This window comes from Amia ocellicauda, chromosome 12, assembly GCF_036373705.1.
Source record: "Amia ocellicauda isolate fAmiCal2 chromosome 12, fAmiCal2.hap1, whole genome shotgun sequence".
Lineage (NCBI taxonomy): Eukaryota > Metazoa > Chordata > Actinopteri > Amiiformes > Amiidae > Amia > Amia ocellicauda.
Genome location: NC_089861.1, coordinates 37,294,845 through 37,319,214, shown reverse-complemented (window position 1 = coordinate 37,319,214; position 24,370 = coordinate 37,294,845). Strand labels below are relative to the sequence as shown.

The following is a 24,370-nucleotide window of genomic DNA, read 5'->3' as shown; positions in this document are numbered from 1 at the left end:
TTTAATTCAAAACAAGTACAAAATGCAAATAACCTGTATGTTGCCACACATCAGATTTGAAGGACAACTGAATCTTAACACATATGGAGCACACAAATATAATTGATTGTTATACAATCTCTTAGTTCAGTTTGGTAACTGTCTTTCTCATTGAAGAGGACCAAACAAAGCGTAAGCTCAGAGGGGATCGTGCCTTTGCTGTGGCAGCTCCTAAACTGTGGAATGATTTGCCTTTGTTTATTAGACAGTCCCCATCATTGTCTTTTTTTAAACATTTCTTAAAACCCACCATTTTTCTTTGGCCTTTGACAATTGACATTGATATATATTTTATGTGTATTTATATTTCTGTACAGCACTTTAAAACAACCAAACTAGACCAAAGTACTTCATAAATAAAGTTTGATTGATTGATTGATTGATTATTTGTCTTGGAGAAATTAACAATTTCTTATGCAAAATGTACAAAATTCAACACAAGGTGGTAAACTCTCTTCAGGCACATGTTTGTGTGCTGGAAATGTATATATTTGTACCTACAATTTTAAGAAATGCTCATTAACAAAATTACAAGTCCATTAATTCTGATTGTGGAATCATTGTTGACAAAAGCTGAGTTCGTCAATTAACCGTTTTTAATTTTAGGGTAACCAAAAGAAAGACGAAAAGCTGACTACAATCATCCAAGATGACGACTAAATGTTTAGCCTTTTTTTTTGCAAAAATGTGACGAGAAGAAATCGTCAGTTTGACTAAAACTCAGAAGTTCTGAGTTTGTTGACAAGATTGATGATGAAAATTTTACCATTTACCTCCCCCACCCGATTGATAATTCATCAGCTCCCACCACCACCACCCCGCTTTACTTAACTAAAATGAAATTAAATGTATGCAGGTTTTTGATCAATATGACAAAATGAGATAGCATGACTATATCTGATTGACATTTTAGTTGACCTGACCTAGACAATGACTAAATCAAAAACGTAAAAAATTGATATGAAGTCACCATCCACAGCAAATCATGTAACATGTGAAAGGTTGTTGGGTCATTGTTTTGATTTCAAGCCTACATGTAAAAAATCCACATATCAGGCACAAATGAAAAAGACAACTGGCCATTTGAAAGATAGAAAAAGAGAATACAAGTTTTATTAATGCAAGTAGCTTTGATTAGTCTCTTTTATTTGAAATATTCCATGTTAATATTCAATCAATGGCCTCCTTTTTGCAGCCACTCTCCTCAGTATTCAATGTGGAATGGATAGTCCTTGTGCTTTACACCCCTGAAAAGAAAAAAAAAACTTGTAAGGTCACTTTCCTGGATTAGAATAGACTTGCTAGACTGTCAGGAGGTATTTGATGAAAAAAAAAACAATTTAAGTGCTTTAATGTGGCGTATGCCCACTTTGCACACAACATTGTTTGGTCGGGGTCCAATGGCAAGTTGTTCCGTGACAATTCGTGCCCATGACAATTATTATTAATTGTTGTTTCCTATGGGATTTGTTTTGGATACGCTGTTAAAAAAAAAATAAGACGCTGATACAATGGTCCCAAACAGATAATTGTTTTCATTGTATTCTTCTGTCACATAGATAATAATTTCCCAATATTCACAATTTGACATTTCAGCTTTAGCGGGAAAGATATAAGTAAAGTATTTTTTTATTTTTTTTTGGAGAAAGACAGTTACCACTTTACAATTGTATAAAGTCTAGAAAACAGATTTCAGTTTTGTTTCAATATTCAACATTGAAATATTTGTAAATTAAACTTGAGTCAAGTGAACCTTTTTGCCCTATGGCTAGAAGTAAGTACACATGTAAAACATAAAAATTTATATAAAATAAAGTACACCTACGTCAAGTGAAAATAAAATATTGTGCCTGGATATAGAGCCCAGGTATAGCTTTGTCTATCAAAACTGTCCTATATAATGTTGCATACATTGTTGTTTGTTTTTAAATTATACAAAAATAATAATAATTGAAATCACACATTTCTGTTAAATAGAATCTCTAGCTTCTTATTTTTTGCAAGAAAAAAAAATATTGTTTTGTAAATTACACATTGTTAATAATTACACTTAAATGGCAATATCTGAATCTAAAAATAAATCTAGAAATAAAAAATGTCCATGCTTTGAGTCACTTGCAGAAGCATTAGTGGCATGTCTGTGAATGGATATCGTGCTGCTAAACTTTTGTGATATTAAATCTTACCCGATTTGCACCGCATTGCACGCAAGTGAATAAAACACAACTTTCACATAGCTGTTATTAGAAATCTACTCAACTGTACTCAGTCGCGGTTTCATTTTTAGTTATATGCTACTTTTTTCTAATTTTTAATGTAATCCCCATGATGTACAGTTTTGTAGTTTGCTATTAGCAGCTGGTTAAAGTTGTAGTTATTCCTGTCCAACAATACAGTAGGAGTTGTCACATTTTTGCTGTATTAAATCAAGAAAATATCTGCAAGAAAACAACCTGAAAATGCTTCTCACTATTTTTAGACAACTTCGAAGTTGTCTAAAGCCTTGTGTAGTGATTGCAAAATGTAAAGAAAGCCCATTCGGCACAGGTTTACACAGGTTTACACAGGCACTGCTCCATGGGTTTATTCCCACGCCTCTGCATCCCATTTGTGTCCAGTGGAAATAACTGTGTATTGCTACAGTAACCGCAATACAGGTGTACAGTGTACATCCATGCAAACGAAATGTTGCCTATTGTTCGTGCACAGAGAGAAATAATATTGATATTGAATATAATTTTATATTATGTTTTGTTCGGCAATGTGTCTGTTCGTTTCGGTATTTTTTTTTACGTATCTGTTTACGACTTGCTCGTTTATTCTGCTCTTGCTTTTGCTCATTGGGCTTTGTTCCTTTCAATTTTATAATGATAAAATGCACTCAACAGTGATTGTGAGTCTTTTGTTGTTACACAGTACATGCCCTTTCAACTCTACAGCAAAGACCAAGTGATTCTGCACAGATCAGTATATAATGTCACCATAAGTTACGATTTCACTGAGAGAGAAGAGAACAAAGTTATGCCCCCCCCCCCCCCCCGGGGTGCATCATTAACATTATATAAACAGGATGTATACATTTTTGGTTATAAATCTTTTGTCACTTGAAGTTTGTATTTCAATGTCAGGGAAGCATAATATTCATTTATTGATTGCATGCATCAATTTTGTAAGGTACCATTGTATTTTTCTCTTAATTCTAGCATATATGTGATGTTTTCATTATTGTGTCATTTAAAATGCTGAATGCAAGTCTCAAGTTTGGCCAAATGATGGAGGTAGAGGTCTACATAAGGAATGTAATGATGTGGCTGACATGGAAGCTTTCATGTTGGTTGGTGTACAACAGTCAGATTTTGTGTCCTATCAACTTGGCTTCATCAACTTTGACAGATCTTTCTACTAGTTTAATCACTGACAATTTAAGTTCATTAGGCTATAGTCCTGAATATATCTGCTGTCATAAGTGACATACTGTAACACAATTTGGAATTTTGCTGATAGGTTTTTCTGGGGTCAATTTCATGCTTCTATAAATATGTGTATTTTGCATTCGTGCACAGTCATTTTCTTGTGGCTGCCATGTTGTTGAACACAGTCACTTGCCTCTTGCAGATGTGATAGATAGCAGTATTTATGTAATACATGCAAAGTTTCAGGGCACTGGGCTTTATCATTCTGGAGTAGTAGCCATTTTCATATTCGCACGCGGATTCATGTTAAATCCAACATTACGGCTAAACCATGTACCCCACATTCTCTTCATTCTCTGGTTTTCTCTTCATGGCACAGGCATACACACATGTGCAGAGTTTCATGTGTGTACTGCATTCCAGTGTCCAGGAAATGTGTAACTTGTCTGATGCGGCACGTACGTTTTTTTTCATTGGCCCACAGAACTCATGTTTTTTACTGGGGCAACTCGCCATTAACAACCTTGGTAGTACTCTGTAGTACTCTCATGCATACCAATTTGTGGCACAGCGGAGTAGAAGGCACCAAAGCTTGAATCAGAAAACGCAGCCTGGCGGACAAAGCGTGAGACCGAGCAACTTCTGATGAACAAGCGTAACAGTAGGCCATAAGGTATGCATGTGTATGAAGTGGCATATGCATGTGTCGCATTTCACAATTTCGACACTCATCGCAACATGGCGGCGGCACCATGTGACCGACACGTGTAGTTTTCGCTGCATTTGTAGGTATAAGATGTGTCTACAACACTTGCGAGTTTCGTGAGTTTTCATGCATGTATGAGCGTTTTGAGGGGCATTAGAAGTTTTGGCAGAAGAAAAAATAAATAAAAAAAAATTAAAAAAAAAAAGAATAATAATAATAATAATAATAATGCATGGAAGCCTAATAATAATAAAAATCCTAACAGGAAAAATAGGCTTCCAGCACTTTGTGCATGGAAGCCTAATAATACAAATCCTAACAGAAAAAATAGGCTACCAGCACTTGTGCATGGAAGCCTAATAACTAGACGTTGCAGGCAACTTTTGAGGCTTCCAGGTGCTTGCAGTCGAGAAATGTATGGTTTCAGACTCATATAAATATTAATCAGATGAAGACATGTTGACAACAGTTTTTACTTGGTTTTGGTAAGCGGAGTATTCATGGCCAAGTTCCCCTTCTTGTGGTCAGATATTTTAATGCAGTTAAAGGCAGTTACAATCTCAAGAAACCAACTACACTTATTTGATTTAAATATATCAATTGAATTACATTAGTAATACCATCAATACCGCTAATATCATATTAGTAAACACTTGATTCTCTAAGTTTCATTTTGTTTACTTTAAAACACAATCTAACAATTTAAGTAGCTTAAGATTGCTGCTGCTCTTCAATTTGCAGTTACCTTCTTAAGCTTATTTAGTTGCATACCTGGCATTTCATTTAGTTATCACGTTGATTTCTGACGTGTGCGTTATATATATTTACAGCTGGAAAAGCAAAGTATATCTCTAAGGAGAAAATAGCAGCAATTAGTTTTTACTATTGTGCCTGACCGTGTATGTCCGTTTTTTTGGGTGTAGCTCACACAGTACACGTCTTATGTTCACCCTTTCAACTCTACTTTATAGAGCCAGCGATTCTGCACAGATGAGTATATAACATGTTACCATATGTTACGATTTCACTGAGAGAGAAGAGTATGAAGTTATGCCCCACCGTGTTGCATCCTTAACATTAAACAGGAAGTCATGCACTCGTTGTGATCTCAGTTTGAAATTACTTTCAAATCAAAGCAATAACCCACCGCTACAGATCCAGCAACGTCACTGCTCTGGTACCACTGTCCATTTTCATGTATTTATTTTCTAAAATGTGTATTCATGTTTCTTATGAATCACATTTAATTCTATGTTTTAGTTTCACTTTCGGTTTGTCTCGCTTCTCTCCACAGCTTCTCTATAGCTGAAACGATCCCTCACTATAACAAATCTCAGTTTACACTATTTGTATTTGCTTGCAGAAGTGTCTGTGTGCTTAAACATATACTTTCCATTGTAATACTGTTGCAAGTGACTGATAGTTCTTAGTTTTTACGATGTACATGCCAAAGATGGCACCTGAATCTTGTTTTCTCAGTGAAAAATATGATATATGCTGCCACAAGTGGTGACAGTGTGTCATTACAGTCAGAAAATTGGACAAAATTGACTTCTTGTCTCAAACATTTGTTCATTGCTCCCATATTTGTTCATGTAGGAACTTTTCTTATAGAATATTTGTAGAGAACAGTCGACAGATGCTGTATACCAAAGCACACATCAGCCGGTCAAATGGCCTATGAGGAGTTGAGGCTGAAGTGTTTTCAGCATAATCGAACATTGTGGGCACATCATGTGACTTATCAATTTTTGTGTTATATCCAAATCAAGTATTGACATAAGCGCACTATGTAGAAAAAGTTTCATAACTCAACTCTTTACCATTCCTGAGAAAATGATGTTTGAAAATTGTTTTTTTTTTGGACTACAGTCAAAATGACTGCCAAACCATGTGACTTTAGGCCACCATATTGGATTTGAATGACCATACCATAGACCCTTACACTCATACCAAGTCTGGTGAGTTTTCACCAAGCGGTTCAAAAGTTATAGGCATTTGAAAATATTCTGGTGGAAGAAAAGGAAAATAATAATAATAATATAAATCCTTACAACAACAATAGGCTTCCAGGCATCTTGGACCTGGAAGCCTAAATGTAGCTGCAAGCAGCAATGTAGGGGACCAAGCATATGTGGAGGAATATGGCATATCTAACAGACTTTAAGGTTTCAGCTATGATGAGATTCAAACCCTGGTCTCACCCACCACAGTGCAGTGATCTCACCACAATGACAAACAGCCCAGGCTGCAATAATATGTCTTCAGAACTGCTACAGTATGATAATGCTAGTACTTGAATATTGAAACTAATAAAACTATAAGCAGCCAAACACATCTGTAGCGATACATCATGTTTAACATACTTATGAGTGGTACTCAAACCCAGGTGTTTTGTGCTATAGTGCTGTGACCTTACTGTCTGAACCATATCCAACTTAAGAAACAAAACTATCCTGTGAGAAGGGAGTACTTAGATCATAACTTCATCGTTTGTAATATGAGTGTGATATAATATGTGATATAATATGCATAATATTGTGGTGGAATAGTGTGTAATATGAATATTTATAATATGAGTGTGATATGTTATTCATATATAACTAAAGTCATCTTACAATGAATACATAGACGATATAAAAATGTTAACTATTTCAATATTTGTAAAGATTACTATTAGTTAAATTAGTATTGGTAGTACAGCTCTGAAAGACCTGAGGTCTTGTCAAATTTAAATACAATAAATGACATATCAGCTCTGCATAAATATTCAAATGTATATGAATATGTATATATATTTATTTGAATGGAATATGTAAAATGTTGTTGTATAGTTCTGTCTGTCTGTCTCTCTCCCTCTGCACAGCCACTATTTTCTTTGTCTGGTTCCACATGCAAAACACATCAAACCACTCTCTCCCCCACAGTCCTTTGCGCATCCCAGAATGCTTTGCGGAGGAAACGGTGACGTCACCCCTGGTGTTTGGTAGCCCTACACTCCAAAGGAGGAAGAGGAAGTAGAGAAGCGAGGGCTAAGCCAATCCACATGCACATCCGGGATTATTCACTTTTTGTTTACTACTGTATAAAATGTAAAACCCGGAAGAGATCTGTAAGAAAGATGTTTGAAAACGAGTTCACTCTGTTCTTCTTCCAGGCTGGCCTGAATAAAAGACTTATTTTCCATTTGCAACACAACTCCTGCGCTGCCGTTTTCGTCAATTTAAGAGGGTTTCTTCAAGCTCTCTATCTTTTTCAGGTACACATGAATGTATAACATGTATCGCTTCATAAATGTACTCTATTATAAATCCAAGCCTTAATAACAAGCTCCCCAGTGGTGCAGTGGGTAAAGGCATGAAATACAAGACTAAGATGTTTTTGTATGTTGTATATATCAACACCTGTGTGTGTCTGAATTCTTGTGATTGAATCCTGCTGAAAGCTTGGCATGATGGTTGAGTTTCAGAGTATGTGATCTGTACTGGAAATCCCTACAAGTGGTGGCATTGTCAGTGATTGATAGATGTCCTCTCTAAGTGGATTAGATTAAGTTTGAGAAAGTACAGACAGATTTAGTTTTATAAATCTTTTTTATGAATTTACATTTACAAATCTGAATATAGGTCATAACACAAAGTCATGCACCAAATTTCACATCTGTCCCATTAGCGGTTTGGAAGGAGAAGAGGTTTGAATATGGTCTTATAATTGTCACTTAATCTAATATTGGCACCACACCATATGACCTCCAAATTTCTTGTGGGACAACCTGCTATAGGTATCTACCAACACACCAATTTTGGACGTTTGAAATGTATGGAAAAAAAATTATAAATTGATTTGGTCTTAGCAGACAGGTTATTTGGTGAGATTCTGTCCAGTAGTTTTCATTTTATGGCAATTTGAAATATATGGCGGAATAATAATAATAATAATAATAATAATAATAATAATAATAATAATAGAATAATAATAATCATTCTCACATTTGTAACCACTGCAAAGTACAGGCTTGTAGTTTTGTATCAGCAGGGGGAGATTAATGTTGATTTACAGCACGGAGCGCCAGACTGCTGTGTTTATATGCTTTAAAAAACAATTGCTGTCTCTTGCAGGACCATCTGCCACTTCTGCCTTCTGGTTTCTCTTCAATTTCAAACACTGTGATTGGCTCGTGGTGCCTCTCATGCTGTATAGCTGTATAGCTGGGTTATCAGATCACTTACCATTCAAAAGCAACGGCCCTCCAGTTTCTATTGAACTTGAGAATGGTTTCCATCTCATTCTCAGTAAGTTGGAAATCAAAGATCTGCCAGTGATAAAAGAAAAGATACACATAGCACATATCACTATAGCACACATATTCTCTCATAAGGCTTACTAGTAGACCAGCCATGAATGACAATGTAATCCCTACTCCATGCAATTAGTTATATTCAAATTAAGCAAAATATGGAGCTTTTACATTCTCTAAAATGTCATCATTACCTTGAAATTTTCCTCAATGCGCTTAGGAGTGGTAGACTTAGGGATGACAATGACATTCCTCTGAATCTGGAAGCGTAGCAGAACCTGAGAAGACCAAGACAAAGTAGATGGAGTTACACAGATTCTTAACAATCTTCAGTCTTGATTGTGGAGAGGTATATACCAATACTGAGAATAATTCTAGGTATTGTTACCTGAGCAGCAGACTTCTTGTACTTTGCAGCTATAGCTTGGATTTCTGGATGTTCCAGCAGAGAGGGATCATCGGCCTTGGCCCTGTGAAATATGTGTATAGACATTTTTCAAGGCAAAAATTATATTTTAATATAAAAAAATATTTTATTTTAGCAAACCACTTCACACTGGAGGACTATGGCAAGCCAAATTATCATTAGAGATATCTTGAATTAATTTAAAGACATCTTCAAATATTTAAAGATATCTCTATATCATTTAAAGATATCTACAAAACATTAAAGATATCTGCAAATCATTTAAAGATATCTGCAAATGACGTCCTGTGTATTTAGAGATATCTTTAAATCATTTTGATATATCTGCAAATGACATCCTGTATGTAGCCCAAGATTATCACTTCCTGTTCACTTGTACATTCATGTCTATGGCTTCGTCCCAAATCACATATTTGTTCCCTCGTTCCCTTCCCTTGTGGGGCAGAATTACTACGGTGGCCATCTTAAGGGGTGTCCCAAACCCTTAGGGAACGAGTGAAGGGAGCCTAATCGAGTCTTTTGCGCCCTTCAATGCTCCCTTTGACGAAGTGCACAAAAGAGCACACTTATGCGGAAGTGTTTTAGCACTTAAAGGGGTCATGAACTGCCTTTTTTTAATTTTGTACTGTTCTCCGAGGTCCACTTATAATGTTATCAAGATTTTTACATCAAAAAACATCATCATTTAGAAGTAATAGGCTTTTCTGTCCTGTTTTGACCCCCCTCATTGGAACACCGTTTGAATAGGCGTGGCGGATTGTAGACTCAGAAGTAAACTGAAGTGAACAGAGGACCAAGTTCTTTCTGACGCGGTCTGGAACTTCATTAAAAATAAAGTTCATCCACTCTTTCCTAATGTTGGGATCAGAAGGAAGGCAATGCAAAGACTGTGTTTTTCCACAATTTGGCAATGCACAGCATCTTGTTGTCTTCGGAGCCATCTTTATCGTTTGTTTTCTGCATAGACCTGCGTTTGCCTCTCTCATTATTTACCTACTATATGCGTTAATCGGTGGGCGGGGCTAAGCAGGCAGTAATGTAGAAGCAGGCGTTGATCTTCTTCTGCGGAGGCGGGGTTTAGCCACACTATTACGTAATAAAGTGGCACATTCCAAATCCTGTCGTTTTTGCAGATTGGCTTCAATATAAGCTGCTTTTAGACTAATGAGAAAGTTTTGAGTTCTGAAACTTACAGGATGTTTTTATAGATCTTATATGTCAAAAGATCAAGGGAATTTTGATTTCTCAGTTCATGACCCCTTTAAGTCCCAGAACTCTTTGCGTTAAAGGTGGAGACAAGTCAACTGGGAAAATATAGCAGCGGTGGGTGTATATAAATGTAATGTTAGCTAGTCAGTTATAGAAATTGTTACATTATGTATCAAAGAAATAATACATAGATAGATAAAATAAAATGACTATATAATCATGTTTTAAATATACAATTAGAAAGTTAAACCAAAAAATGTTTTGGAAACTATCATTTAATTACTGAAGTAGTATCCTATAAAACTAGGAGGTGATATTAACGAACAGTGTATTTCAAAATTATTATTATTATTATTATTATTATTATTTTAATTAAATACAAGAAAAGACTGCGTAGGTACTTTTTCAGACAAAGGCAAAGGCGCTGAATGCTGACACTGAAGTGTCACCCTACACCGTAACGTAACGTAAGCACAACGTCACACAAAGTGTACACTTGTCGAAGGGTGTAGGGAGCAAGTGTGCGATGGGACGCAGCCCCTGTAATTGAATGAGGAAACAGGAAGTGATAATCTCAGCCAACATACAGGATGTTATTCGAAGATATTTTGAAATGACTTGCAGATATCTCTATATGAGCAGGAAGTCATTTGAAGATATATCAAAATGATTTAGAGATATCACTAAATAAACAAGTAATTTGCAGATATCTCTAAATAATTTGCCGATATCTGTAAATGATTTGCAGATATCGCTAAATAATTTAAATACCTCTCTAAATCATTTAAAGATATCTGCAAATCATTTAGAGATATATTTAAAAAGCACCCACATTATATATATGTAAATCGTATAAAGATAACTGAAATTCAATTCAAGATATCTTGAAATAATTTAGAGAGATCCCAAAATATTTAAATGTATAATTTGGCTTGCCATGGAGGACAGCCTGGTTTTATCCTATAAATGCTAAAAGCCTACATTTTCTAATGATTTGCAAATGCTCTAGATAACTGGATGTTTTTGTGGTCACAGGAGCCTGCTTTTATCCTGTCTATCTACAAGCCTAAAGTAAAATATGTAACTGCAATAGCCTTGCAAAACACACTTTTCTGCAAACTTGCTAACATAGCCTGGCTTGGGTAGCTATTGCTCTTTTGACCTAATATTAACCATTAACTGCATTAAAACTTAACATAAGTATCAGAAATATAGACTTCAGTGCATATTTTAAAATACCCTTCATTTTAAGCCTGGATGCTTTTTTTATATTTTGGAATGAGAAAAAAACATCCCAGAGATGTTTTTCAATTCAAGTTTTTAATGCAATAAATTAAAAAGTGACCATTTACCATGGCCTGTCTGGGGATCCAAGTGGACTATAAGCTGTCACAGCAATTTCTTTGGAATGGCAGTAGTTTATGAGATTTTCCTGAGTCAAGTATGGATGGCACTCAATCTAAAATAGAAAAGAACATTGGTAACAGAATCATTTACATTTTCCTGCAATTTAAATGGAAACAATAACTTTCAATTCACATTTCAGCTATTTAAGTTTTTAAGTGATATTTAATATTAAAGGCTCTTGAAGTTATTTACCTAACATAAACCACACAGGACCACCCAGTCCCTTACCAGGCATCTGCTCAAGATACACCCTTTCAGACTGCACCTTTAATACCTCAGTTGCCCCCTTCCTTCACAGAAAATATGACACTAACGTTAATGCACTATGGGCTAGATATTCATAGGGTTTGCGCACCAGGCAGAGGGGTTTGCACGGTGCACATGGCTATTGCGCAAAAATGTACATTGTTTGCCATATTCAAAACCCTGTTTTGCGTCGCAATCCATTCACCCTTTAATTGTATCCAAGGCGCAAAATGGAGGGAGTGGCTGAAATTCCTGCTATTTTCGTAGCAAAAAAATGGTTTGCGACATGCAAAATAACGTGTTGAAAACCATGGCGTTAACTTCGCACACAGCAATATTTCTGGGGACAGCGACATTCCAGCGCACATTCAACAATGGGGCTGTCTGTTTTTATTTATGGTTGTATGTGTGCTGCACCAGAACAAGTTCCTAACAGTTATTTTTTATTGTTTGTTTTTTGACAGAATGACAATATATACATAGGAAACGTAGTTGGTAGCATGCAGCTTGTGCCTGGTCATTGCTAGTACTGCTGTTGTCTATGACTATATCTTGTCTACAGTTATTAGCTCACAAATCTAGGATGTAGGACTTGTATTAACAGTATATTTTTTATGCACTTATGTAATTTTGAACTTAGTTTTAATCTGTAATTTTAGACTGTATTGCACTTTTATAATGCTCTCATGTTTTGTAAGTCACACTGGATAAGGGTGTCTGCTAAAAAAAAACAATAATAATAATAATAATAATAATAATGTGGACAGTAATTTTGCACTCTACACCCAGCAACAGTAACCCCGACATAGGCGAAGATGCTGCAGGGTGACTGGGCTCACACAGACACAATTCGCCCCCTCATGCCTTCTCCACATGAGCTAATAAAACCATGTCATGGAGCCACAGAACATACATATATGTATACACACACACACACACACATTTGTTCAAATTTCTTATTATTTCCAAATTTATCTGTGACTAATTCCAATAAGGGAGTCATATACAACTAATTTAGACAATATTCATCTATATATATTAGGGCTGGGCGATATGACTTAAAAATAATATCTCGGTATTTTTAGAAGTTTGGGCGATACACAATATATATCTCGATATTTCTTGTTTTTATCCAATCAAGACACAAAATAAGACCAAAGACATTCAAACTACAAGTATTTCGTTAATCCTTCAATAAGCAAAATAAACAAATACTACATCCAGGCTGTCATGGTAAATATATGCAGAATGCAACACATTACACGGCAAGTGGTGTGTGATCACTATTACGTGTGTTATGTTGTTATGGGATATATATATATATGTACGTACACACACACACACATATATATATATATACATATACATAACTTTAAAAGCTGGCGTTACAATAGTTTTAATAAATCTTAAATGCGGGGTGCCTTATCCCAGGGATTTTATATAGAACAATTATCCGTATTATATTAGGATGGTACAGCAGCTCCCGTCTAAAAACAGTCCATATTCACCGATGTCTCAAAAATTATTTATTAGAGAAAAAGTGAACATCATAATGCTTACGCGTTTCGACTTATCTTCCTCAGAGCACATACATACATATACACAGTATGATTTACTGCCACATAACCACAATAACACAAGTAACAGTAATCACGCAACACATGCACTGTACAATGGTACAGATTCAGGTAGATTTAGCACAGCCGGGTTTACAGTGGCGCATTAACATCTCCTAGACAGAGACATTTCTTTCTGACTGTCGCGTCTCGATTCTGCTTACAAGTACAGCACATTGTTAATACAAAATAGTTATAATAATAATAATAATAATAATAATAATAATAATAATAATAATAATACAACTGTTGAACCACTTCACCATCTTAATAAAAAGAAAACGATACTTTGCATGTGTTTGCATTTCCAATTTATTAAAATGCAAACAAACGTTATTATTAATTTTATACAAATTATATTAGTATAAATTAGCGGGGGTGGGGGTGCTGGCAGATCGAGTTTAGCCCGGCGACGAGCGGGGCGGACCGTGTGCGCTTGCGCATTAAAGTGTCTCTTGCTTGTGTTGGTTATTGTGTGTCACTTCACTCTCCTCATGTCTGTCTGTGTTTCTGATGCTCATTTCTTGCCGCATCCGACACGTGTGGAAGAACCGGGAAGAACGCAAAGCATCCTAATGACGAAAAATACTGCCGTAAAGATTGCGATTTGCGACACCTCGATATAAACGATATAGCATTATGAAACGATAGACCTTTTTCTATCGTCATACGATATAAATCGTCATATCGCACAGCCCTAATATATATATATATATATATGAGAATGAACAATTAAAAGGCGATTAATAAGTCTTTTACACAGCTTCTCTTAATTTGAATTGCGTTTCAATAACATGGTTTCAATAACATGGTACAGGGATGTTAACTCCTAGCAAATGTATGGCAATGCAAGGAAAATGATCTCATTGATATCCAGTTAGAGTGGATCATTAATCGAATTCAGCCAAACTAAATGTAATAAATATAGCTCCAATCAGCAATGTTGGGGGCCAATCATATAGCATATTTTACAGACTTTAGGGTTTCAGCCATGATGAGATTTGAACCCAGGTCTATGAACCCATACACCAGAGTGCAGTGAGCTAACCACAACTACAAATGGCCAAGGCTTGATAATATGTCTTCAGAACTAATACAATATGATAATGCAAGTACATGAATATTGAAAGCTATAAGCAGTCAAACACATCTGTAGGGATAGATCATGTTTAAGATACTTCTTAGTTCTGGCCATGGTGGGACTAAAACCCAGGTCTTCTGTGCCATAGTGCAGTGACCTTACTGTCTGAGCCATATCCAACTTAAGCAATGGATCACAAAACTATCTTATGCCTGTGAGAAGGGAGTACTTAGATCATAATTTAATCGTTTGTAATGTGAGTGTGATATAATGTGTAATATTGTGGTGGAATAGTGTGTAATATGAATATTTATAATATGAGTGTGATATGTCATTCATATATATTACAAGATATGTTTTGTACTCTGCAATATACTACATTAACTAAAGTATTTTTTATTCTTATAAATGACTACATAGACAATATAACATTGTGAACTATTTCAATATTTGTACAGATTACTATTAGTTAAATTTGTATTGGTAGTACAGCTCCCTCTCTTTTTCAGGTCCATATGAATATATAACATGTATCGCTTCATAAATGTACTCTATTATAAATCCAAGCCTTAATAGCAAGTTCCCCAGTGGTGCATTGGGTAAAGCCATAAAATGCAAGACTAAGATGTTCTTGTATGTTGTATATATCAACATCTGTGTGTATCTGAGTTCTTGTGTTTGAATCCCACTGAAAGCTTGGCATGATGGTTGAGTTTCAGAGTATGTGGTCTGTACTGGAAGTCACTACAAGTGGTGGCATTGTCAGTGATTGATAGATGTGCTCTCTGGATTAGATTTTTTATTAATTTACAGATCTGAATATAGGTCATAACACAAAGTCATGCACCAAGTTTCACATCTGTCCCATTAGCGGTTTGGAAGGAGAAGAGGTTTGAATATGGTCTTATAATTGTCACTTAATCTAATATTAGCACCACACCATATGACATGTGGGATACGTGGGACAGCGTGCTATAGGTATCTACCAACACACCAAGTGAGTTTGGTGAGTTTCTCTTATGATGTTTTAATTTCATGTACGTTTGAAATGTATGAACAAAAAAATATAAATTGATTTGGTCATAGCAGACAGGTAATTTAACAAATCAGCATGTTTTTAACAAATCTCATAGAGGACCAAGCCAAGGTCATGTGTGCCGAATTTCACTTCAGTCCGCCTAACGGTTTCAGAGAAGAAGATGATTGAATATTATTGACCAATCCAATATTGGCACCAAGTCGCATGAACTCCAAATTTGGTGAGATTCTGTCCAGTAGTTTTCATTTTATGGCAATTTGAAATATATGGTGGAATAATAATAATAATCTTAACAATTACAATAGGGTTCCAGCAAGTTCGTTGCTTGGCCCCCTAATAATAATAATAATAATAATAATAATAATAGGACATCCAAATATGCACTGAATTTAATACAAACGCTTAAGTAAAATAAATAAATAAATCATCCCTTTGTGTAGTGTAAGTAAGCTTACTTATGGAAATCAAAAGGATATGGCGTACACTGCACTAGGTGCTACACACCTGTTTTGGACACACAGCAGCAGAAATGTACATACATACTATTATGTTTGATTCTGTGACGACCTACATACATACAGCCAATTATGGGTATCTGGGTAATATTTATTACTACTACATCCCCAATATTGTGTTTGTAGTGCAATACTACAAGTATGAGCCTCATTGTTTACCCTGTCAGGACAATGGCATAGAGGTGTGCACTACTATCCCAGATATCACAGGACGTTGGCTCTACGTCAGCATATGGTTAGCGTGATTGGACAAAAGTCACTGATGGGGGGGTGACGTATAGCCAACGTCGGATTATGGTTGGAATGGTCGGACAGCAATATGTCAGGGAGGTGGAGGATATGACCGATGTCGGCTATATGGTTGTCATGGTCGGACAGCAGTTACAGTCGGCGAGATGGATCATTGTTCCACTAAATGCCGACAGATGTGATATCAGTGCAACTTGTTTTACTAAATGGACCTATACAACTTTAAAATATTATACGTATGAATCATAATCATTATAACTATGTTTGATACTGTCAAACATGTTCCCAGCTTCATTATTTGAAAGCGCTCGAGCGTATATTCAGGAAAGGCGTCTCCTCAGATTACCTCACACTGAAGAGCCTGCTAGAAAGTAAGTTCACCTTCACGACTTAAATGTACTGTTTAAATGTACTGAAAATTAGAATATTTAATTGTCTGAATTAACAGGTTGTATGTATGACTGTGGTTGTTTTCAAAATATCAGTTTTAAAATATCAAATGATAGGCTTTTAATTTTCTGTATCGCGGAATGGTTTAAAGTTTTAATTTAAATGACAATATATAGCCAGTTGGTTAAATCATTATGTAGGGAATGTATTTAAATTTGTAACTAATTTGTCAGAAGTGAAAAACAGAAGTGTTCATATTTTCTTCGCATTGTATTTTTCTTCAATGAGCTGGTTTCATTCTTATATATAGGTGTAGTGTGTGAAGATGCCACAGAAACGACCCACTGGGCACACAACGTTATAATGATTTAGTTTTTTGGTTGTATTTGAGTCACGATGTCTGGCAACCAAAATATAACCAACCTACAACGTCTTTTTGATGACGTTCAGCTGTGTTTGGCGGCCTGTGTATCGGAGCTCTGTCAATGTTGGCCAACTTCCTGAGAGCCATAGGATCAGGCACTGGGATTTTGCTTGCGGTTACGATCATCTACCAGTACTTTGAAATCTTTGTCAAACAGCAGGCGGAAGTCGGGGGAATGGGAGGCTTGTTCTTCTAAACACGCCCTCTCTGTGCTAAAGGAAATCTTCTTGCGTTGTACATCTTCAATTTCCCTGCACAAATGGGGGGTTTCCCCCAATCTAAGAACCCTGAGCTGGAAGCCAGTTCAATCAGCCACAGTGTTATGGTGAATAAAAACTATTCTGACATATTATGTCACCGTTTTACAACCTAAGTTTTATACTTATTTACCAACTGCTAATACTTGGTTGGTTCAGGTGACCATAGCCACAGACTAGTCACAGGCGGCATAGAAGAAAAAGGTCTGTAAACATATGATAAATTGCACACAAAAATGCAAAATAAAAAACTGGAATATTAAAATTAGTGACAGCAATTTTATTTGTGATATTTACCTTGTATCGAACATGAATATTTTGTGGTTGGGGTATCGCAAAAATAAATAAATAAATAAATAAAATGTATAATATATTAATATATATATATATATATAAGATGGACCACATATAAATAATAAACATAGGTATAGGAAGCAATGTACAGTTCACACGGGTGACATTTAATAATGTTGGTGACTTTAGATTGTACTGCCTGTTTTTGTTACATCATTGGTGATTCTAGACCCTGTTTAGGCCTTAAAATGTTAAGTGATTATTTTCTGAATTTAAGCCCCTCATATTTTGTGACCTCCCCTCCAAAGCGTGAGGGCGTGATTGACTGACAACAGCGGCGGCAGTAACCAATCAGCAAACTCTCCTATCATCCACTCAGCAACGTTGGGCTTACTGTGAACGTGAATGTCACACACCTGAGCTGATCTAGACAGGCATTATCTAATGTTAGAGAATAAACTTGCATGTGTGTTATTGTGTATTATAGAGGCTCAGGAAAAACAATTAATCTTTTACAATTTAACTAACGTTAACGTCACCTCAGCTCACAAGCTGATAATACCAATACCGACAAAGACTAGGTGAGCTCTTCAGTCAATAGGTATGCACAGATCGATTGATGCACAAATAATTATCAGCACCAGAACCTTTGGTTTGTGATGATATTATTATACACAGATCACGTTTTGCCCACAATCCCACATCGACTTGCTTTAAGAACTCAAATGCGGCGCGACGACAGATGAGGAAAGCTTAGGTGGACTTGCGTCATTTAATTTAGTTCAGCATTAAAGATTAAGATGCATTAAGATGCAACAGTCTAGCAAAACTCACTGCATTGTGATAAATCACAGGTGGAAAGTTTGTATTTGTTTTTAATTGACTATATGCTGCTCGCCAGGTGGCAAGTGATTCATATTTGCAACTTGCCCTGCCTTGCCCAAAATACTCGCCAGGGGCCCTGGTGCCCTGGTGCCCGTTCCATCTCTGGGGCAGTGAGTGCCGTCGTCTCCACACAACCACGCAACCCTGCCGCCAGCAGCGGACAGTACCGTTTCCAATGTCAGTGTCCAGACAGTGTTTATTGTGTCTGTGAATTGTGAGGACCAAGACAATTGTGAAAGCAAGCGAGCGAACCACACCACGGACCTGAAATGAACTGCACTGAGAGCCCCTCCCGAGATGGTCTGAGTGCGATTCGCTTTAGAGGGTCTGAGTTTGTGTGTATGGCTAAAAATAACCAAGTGTGAAAACAGTGTATTTTGTTGTTTTTACTATTTTTTAAATCATAATTTAATTCCTTAATGAAATGATGGATATACATACATAAAAACTGTAAATTAATTATAACAAAGCATATAATTTTATATTGATAATAACCAAAATACCATGATTATTATTGTTGTTATTACTTAACATATACACATGCAGATATTTAATTTTAACATAGTTATTCACTGGTGGTCTGTGTTCCCAAACAACAATAGTGCAAATGGTAAGTGGACTGAGACCACATCACATCTGAAGTGGACCAGAAAGAGATCTGAGTCCTCTTTGAAGGCTAGGCCCACAAGTAACTATCTAAGCTATTCAGTAGATTGGAATACATAAAGGGATGTTGAAACAAGCTAGTATCATTCCAGTAATTATACAATTGTACATGTATTATAGGGAGGCTATCTTTACAACTAGTTGTTTCAGGTGCAAAAATAAATAGTTTTTCCACTTCTTACACCCTTTTACAAAAAAAACTTTAGAGCAATACACTTACCAAGGTATATTGAGAAAAGGTAACATCATTCCAGTTATGAGTCCCCTTTACATTTAAAATTTTTATTTTCTAGTAAATGGTCTGTTTGCTTGTGATTGTTAGTACAAAGAGAGGGAGGAGGAGGGAGTGGCCACTGGTGAACTGAGAGAGAGGGGGATGGAGAGGTCACAGATGGAGAGAGAGAGAAAGCACCAGGTGAGAAAGTTAGCAGGTAGTCAAGACAAGATATCTGAAATAATTGTGGCGTTTTTGTGTTGAGGAATGTAACATCTCACATTCTCATTTGGGGCTGAGCCCCCTGAGGGTCAAATCCTAGAATCGCCCCTGTGTTACATACTGTGTGAACTTGAATTAGTACGGGTGAGTGAGCTGGTTTACTGGTTTATCTCGTGCTCCTCCCCCCGGGTCTCGCACACAGCGATGGTGATGGTCTGGCTCATCACAATAACAATACTCATGGCACGTATAGGCTAATTATTTGCAATCCTGACCGATATACAATTGTAGCATATGGTATTTGATGTTGTGTTGAAAACCTCCAGTTTCACATTGTCTGGTGGACAATGTTTTTTCTCCAAAGCCGAAGAATATAATAAAATTGTCCATTACAATAATAATAATAATAATAATATATATATATTTTTTTCCAATGCATTTTTGTATCCCTTTTATAAATGAGATAACCAACTAGGAGCTGGTTGCATACTTAAATCCCAAGCAGGATTTTAAATCCACTCACTTTAAAAATAGATTCTAGTTAAAACATGATCTGAAATGTGCTTTGAAGTAAGTGGATTTTAAGTCCTGTTTTGGAGTTAAATCTAGATTATGCATTAATGCAACTGGCTCCAGGTCTTGTAGGTTGTGTTATATGAATTAATTTGCGACAAGAATATTTAATCTTGAATAGGTCAGCTGGTGAAGTTGTTTAAAATGTGTTTATCATATTCGGGCTGCAAATCAAAAATTTACATTTTCCAGTGACCTTTTATTTGCAGTGTCCTCCCTTCTGAAACTGAAAATGGCATATATGAAACAAGGAAGAAAATGTCATGCTTAAGTCAGAGCGCTTGCTGAAATTCAGTAGCAGCAATGAGGAACAAGAAGACAGTTGCAGTCGTCAGAAACAGAAGTGATGTTGATGAATAGAGTGATGTGGAGAAAGTATTAGGACATTTTGGGTATGTTGTTTCTTCAGAGTCAGAATTCTGATTTTGTAGGCCTGTATCTTATATAATATTCCAATTCAAGTTTCTTATAACATATTATGCTTAACTTGAAACCCCCTGTTTAAAATGATTGTAAGGCTCAGATTAGGCAAATTATTTCAATTAAGTAATTGAGAGCTCAATTGGAACAAGAAACAGAATGGGTAGTGGGTCCTCCAGGATCAGGGTTGAGAAGCACTAGCCTAGCTAGTTCTGTGATGTGCACTATTGAAATGTTTGTGTCTCTCTTAGTTTTACCTAAACATTTTCTCTCTGCCATAAAGATGGGCACCACTAAAATGTTTTGTGGCAAGGTGGGAGGCCCCACAATCATATCTTGCCTATGGCCCCCAAAAGGCTAGGGCTGCCCCTGCCCACGACATACAGTACTGATTTAAATACTAATATAAATGTGTTGTTAATCAAAAAAATGGTTTGATAAATTAACAATACAAATAATAAGTTACCATATTTATTGCAATTTTAATTTTAATCTGCCAAAGTTCGGGGCTCCTGACTGATACTCTTTCATTTAATTTTGGATTCTCGCTCAGAATTTTCACTTCTGGCACATTTTGAGCACTTTATAATTAAAAAATGTAATTTGTTTTTAAAATTAGCAATTTTTTTAGAACTAAAATAATGAAGCTATAAAGATTTAATATTGTCAACAATGTATTCAAGGGGAGGGGGAGTCAGTCTGATTGCAATTAAGGTTCATGTGCTTTGTTTGATTTTTGACTAACTGAATAATCTTGTTTTTAAATTACTGAACATAGCTGAACACTTTTTTAAATAGCTATTCCATTTATCTATGCAAGACGAGCATTTTAGTTATGCTAACGTTAAATGTAATACATGTTTTTTTCTAATTTATTTTTTAAATGAATGAGTTTCATAAATGTGTGGTATAACCAAACCATCAAAACAGATCATGCAAAGCGATTTATACCTGTACTGTATATAAGTTACTTCTGAAATGTTTTCATGAATTACAGAGTGATGGTCCCTGAGATGTGCAAAATGTTTGAATGTGTTTCCACAACAAGCACAAATCAGTGTTCTGCAGTATCTAAAAAAAGGAGCTCTATCTTGAAACACAGTCTTTTCTCATATCCAAAATATATCCATTCAGTAGATTGAATACTTTGGGAGCTGCAAAAGATCTTCTTCAGCCATTTTTATTTTTTATTATTATTGCTTTGTTTGTAAGCAGACATTGCTTAGTTATGACTAAGTGTATATCACAATTGACACAGAAAGGACACATCCCTGATGATTTTTGAGGACCCCCTGTATGGTATCTATTAAGGATGTAATGGTATTATCAATTTCGTGGTATCGCAAAATTGTCTCGATATCATCGTGGTCACATGACTGTATGAAACGATAAGTCTTCCGGGCAAAAAGTGTAGATTTTTCATCCCAGTGGAGCTCAGTGGAGGGAAGTGGGAACTACAATTCCCATCGACCCATGCGTGCCCATCATCCTTTGCGCTCTGCTGCCTCTACAGATCCAGTAAAGCGATAATGGCGGATGCTGCTAGTGGCGAAGGAGAAGAGAGAGATTTAGAAATTGTGGACGCTTAAGCGAATTTTAAATCTGAAGTGTGGAAGTATTTCGGTTTCCCCGTGACAAGAAACGAGAAAGGAGAAAAGGTGACGGACAGACAAAAAACGATATGCAGACACTGCCAGACTGTGGTGAAATACTCGTCGGGTAATACGACTAACATGAAGAGCCACTTGTTAAATCATCACCCCGAAAAGTTTTGTGAATATATGAGGAACAAAATCCAGCCGGGCCAAAAGACTATAAAGGAAGCGTTTACAACCTCACTCCCCCATAACAGCGCGAGAGCGCAAGAATTCACAAGGTTGGGCCTTAAAATAGGTCAATTGAGGGAGTGACTCATAATCCTCAAAACCTGTCTGATTGTAAGTGAGTTCATTTTTGTTTGAGTTGTTAAAAGTTGAAAAACTAAACTGAAACACAGTTTTTTTTATTTTATTACAGGATCTGATTATTTTTTCCTTGTTATGAAAACTGAAAACACTACACTGGAAGTTCCTGTTATAAGTTGACTTTAAAATTAATACCTAATCTACGAGGTAGGTAGATAGGTAGTAGCATAGAGAATTTTAGAAAAAAATAATAGATGTTTTTGTCAAGGTCCAGCTGGTGCAATTATTTTATTTTATAAAAGGGAGTTTTAGGTCATTCGACCCATCTCATACTATACTTCATACCTCTAAGCAACAGTTATGATTAGAGGATAAAGAAAAGGACAGGGTATGGCATGGTTAATTTGTACATCATTGTAATGTTCAATCATTGTTTAATAAACACTTATGGCACTTTTTTCCAAAGTCTTCATTTGTCTTTTTTTTTTTTTTAATATTGCAATAAATACCGCACCGTGGACTTTATATCGAGGTATTATCGTACGGTGAGATTCTGATATTGTTACATCCCTAGTATCTATACCTTGATATATATATATAAACCACAGTAAACCATAAAACTGTTATACTGCACATCCCTAGCAATAACTATAAGTGGTTCTGGATAAGGGTGTCTGCTCAGAAATGCATAACAATGTTTTGGCAAGATCAAAATCCTGAATAGTTAAAAACAGATTTTTTTTTAAAGAATGCTAAAATGTATTAATTAACTTACCTGGTTAACGGAAGGCTTGTACTTTAAGCCAGGCTTATTTAAGATCACCTCAATCTGTTCATGGTTGAAGTTAGAAACTCCAATGGCCTTTACCTTTTTACTGTCTACCATATTCTCCATAACCTGAAGAAAGAGTTCACATATCAGGAATTCATCCATACGGAAACAGTTATATACAGAACGACTTTTTATGATATGAAATAGCAAGCACCAAGTGTTGTTCTGGCAACATTGTTTGAGGTTGTAATTTGTTTCTGTTTTGATTTTGGCAAAATATGTCACAGACAATGTGGAAGAAACAAATTAACCTCAATGTACATATGCAATGTTTTTCAAATGTTCCACAGCAACCTAGACAAATAGACATCAATACACATCTAGCACAATTCTCTTATTTAACATGCTTATATACACTATATTATTAGTCATATTAATGTTTTGTGTTCACTTTATTCTAAGTCAGGTGAAAATTGTTTCCTTTAAAAAAACAAATAGCAGCACTTTTTTGTTCTTCTTACATTCCAGAGATCCACGAAGTTGGTGTTGCCTGGCATTACCAAACCATTTTTATCCAAAGGAAGATAGTCATTGCCAACCTGAAATGCAAATGAACCATAGAGTTAGTACCATAATGGTTTTGTGATGAATGCAAAAATCTTTTTTGCCTGATATACATGGTGGATATACACTGTGGTAATCACTTCTGCAAATATTCAGTGATGTACAGGGCTTAATTTGTGCCAGAGCAGAGCACCGCTCTGGCACCTCCTAGTGACATGAAATGTAACGTGTGCATACAATTTAAAAGTAAATTTGAAGATGACAACTGAAATTGACTGCCATATAGTGCACAGTGGGAACAACACCATTTATAAGATATTTGCATTGGACATTAATGCCATCTACTCTCATCCACATGCCCATGATCAGTGATGCGAGTAAGTTTCAATCAAACCAGATGCTCAGTGATTCTGCAGCAAAAATATGAATGCCTAATTAATTGAAAAGTCAGCAGTGTGGGAAATTGGTGACATCTCCAGATTTCCCAGCCAAGACATTGCAGTTATACCCTTGATTAAGGTACTTTTCCCAGATTAATATT

At 35.9% G+C, this 24,370-nt stretch overlaps 1 protein-coding gene across 12 annotated transcripts in view; it reads right to left on the bottom strand.

Annotated features, from left to right (window-relative positions):
* Positions 1–1,121: 1,121 nt before the first annotated feature.
* The window catches only part of LOC136765022 (aldo-keto reductase family 1 member B1), a 39,219-nt gene continuing 15,970 nt past the window's right edge, over positions 1,122–24,370 (bottom strand). For all 12 annotated transcript variants that reach the window (XM_066719489.1, XM_066719491.1, XM_066719488.1 and 9 more), the window contains 7 exons: positions 23,787–23,864; positions 23,269–23,391; positions 11,444–11,550; positions 8,844–8,925; positions 8,650–8,733; positions 8,388–8,470; positions 1,122–1,286 (listed from right to left, as the gene is read on the bottom strand). In XM_066719489.1, the coding sequence (XP_066575586.1) occupies positions 1,244–1,286; positions 8,388–8,470; positions 8,650–8,733; positions 8,844–8,925; positions 11,444–11,550; positions 23,269–23,391; positions 23,787–23,864 (600 nt within the window). In that variant the 3' untranslated portion in view covers positions 1,122–1,243. The remainder of the gene's footprint in view (positions 1,287–8,387; positions 8,471–8,649; positions 8,734–8,843; positions 8,926–11,443; positions 11,551–23,268; positions 23,392–23,786; positions 23,865–24,370) is intronic.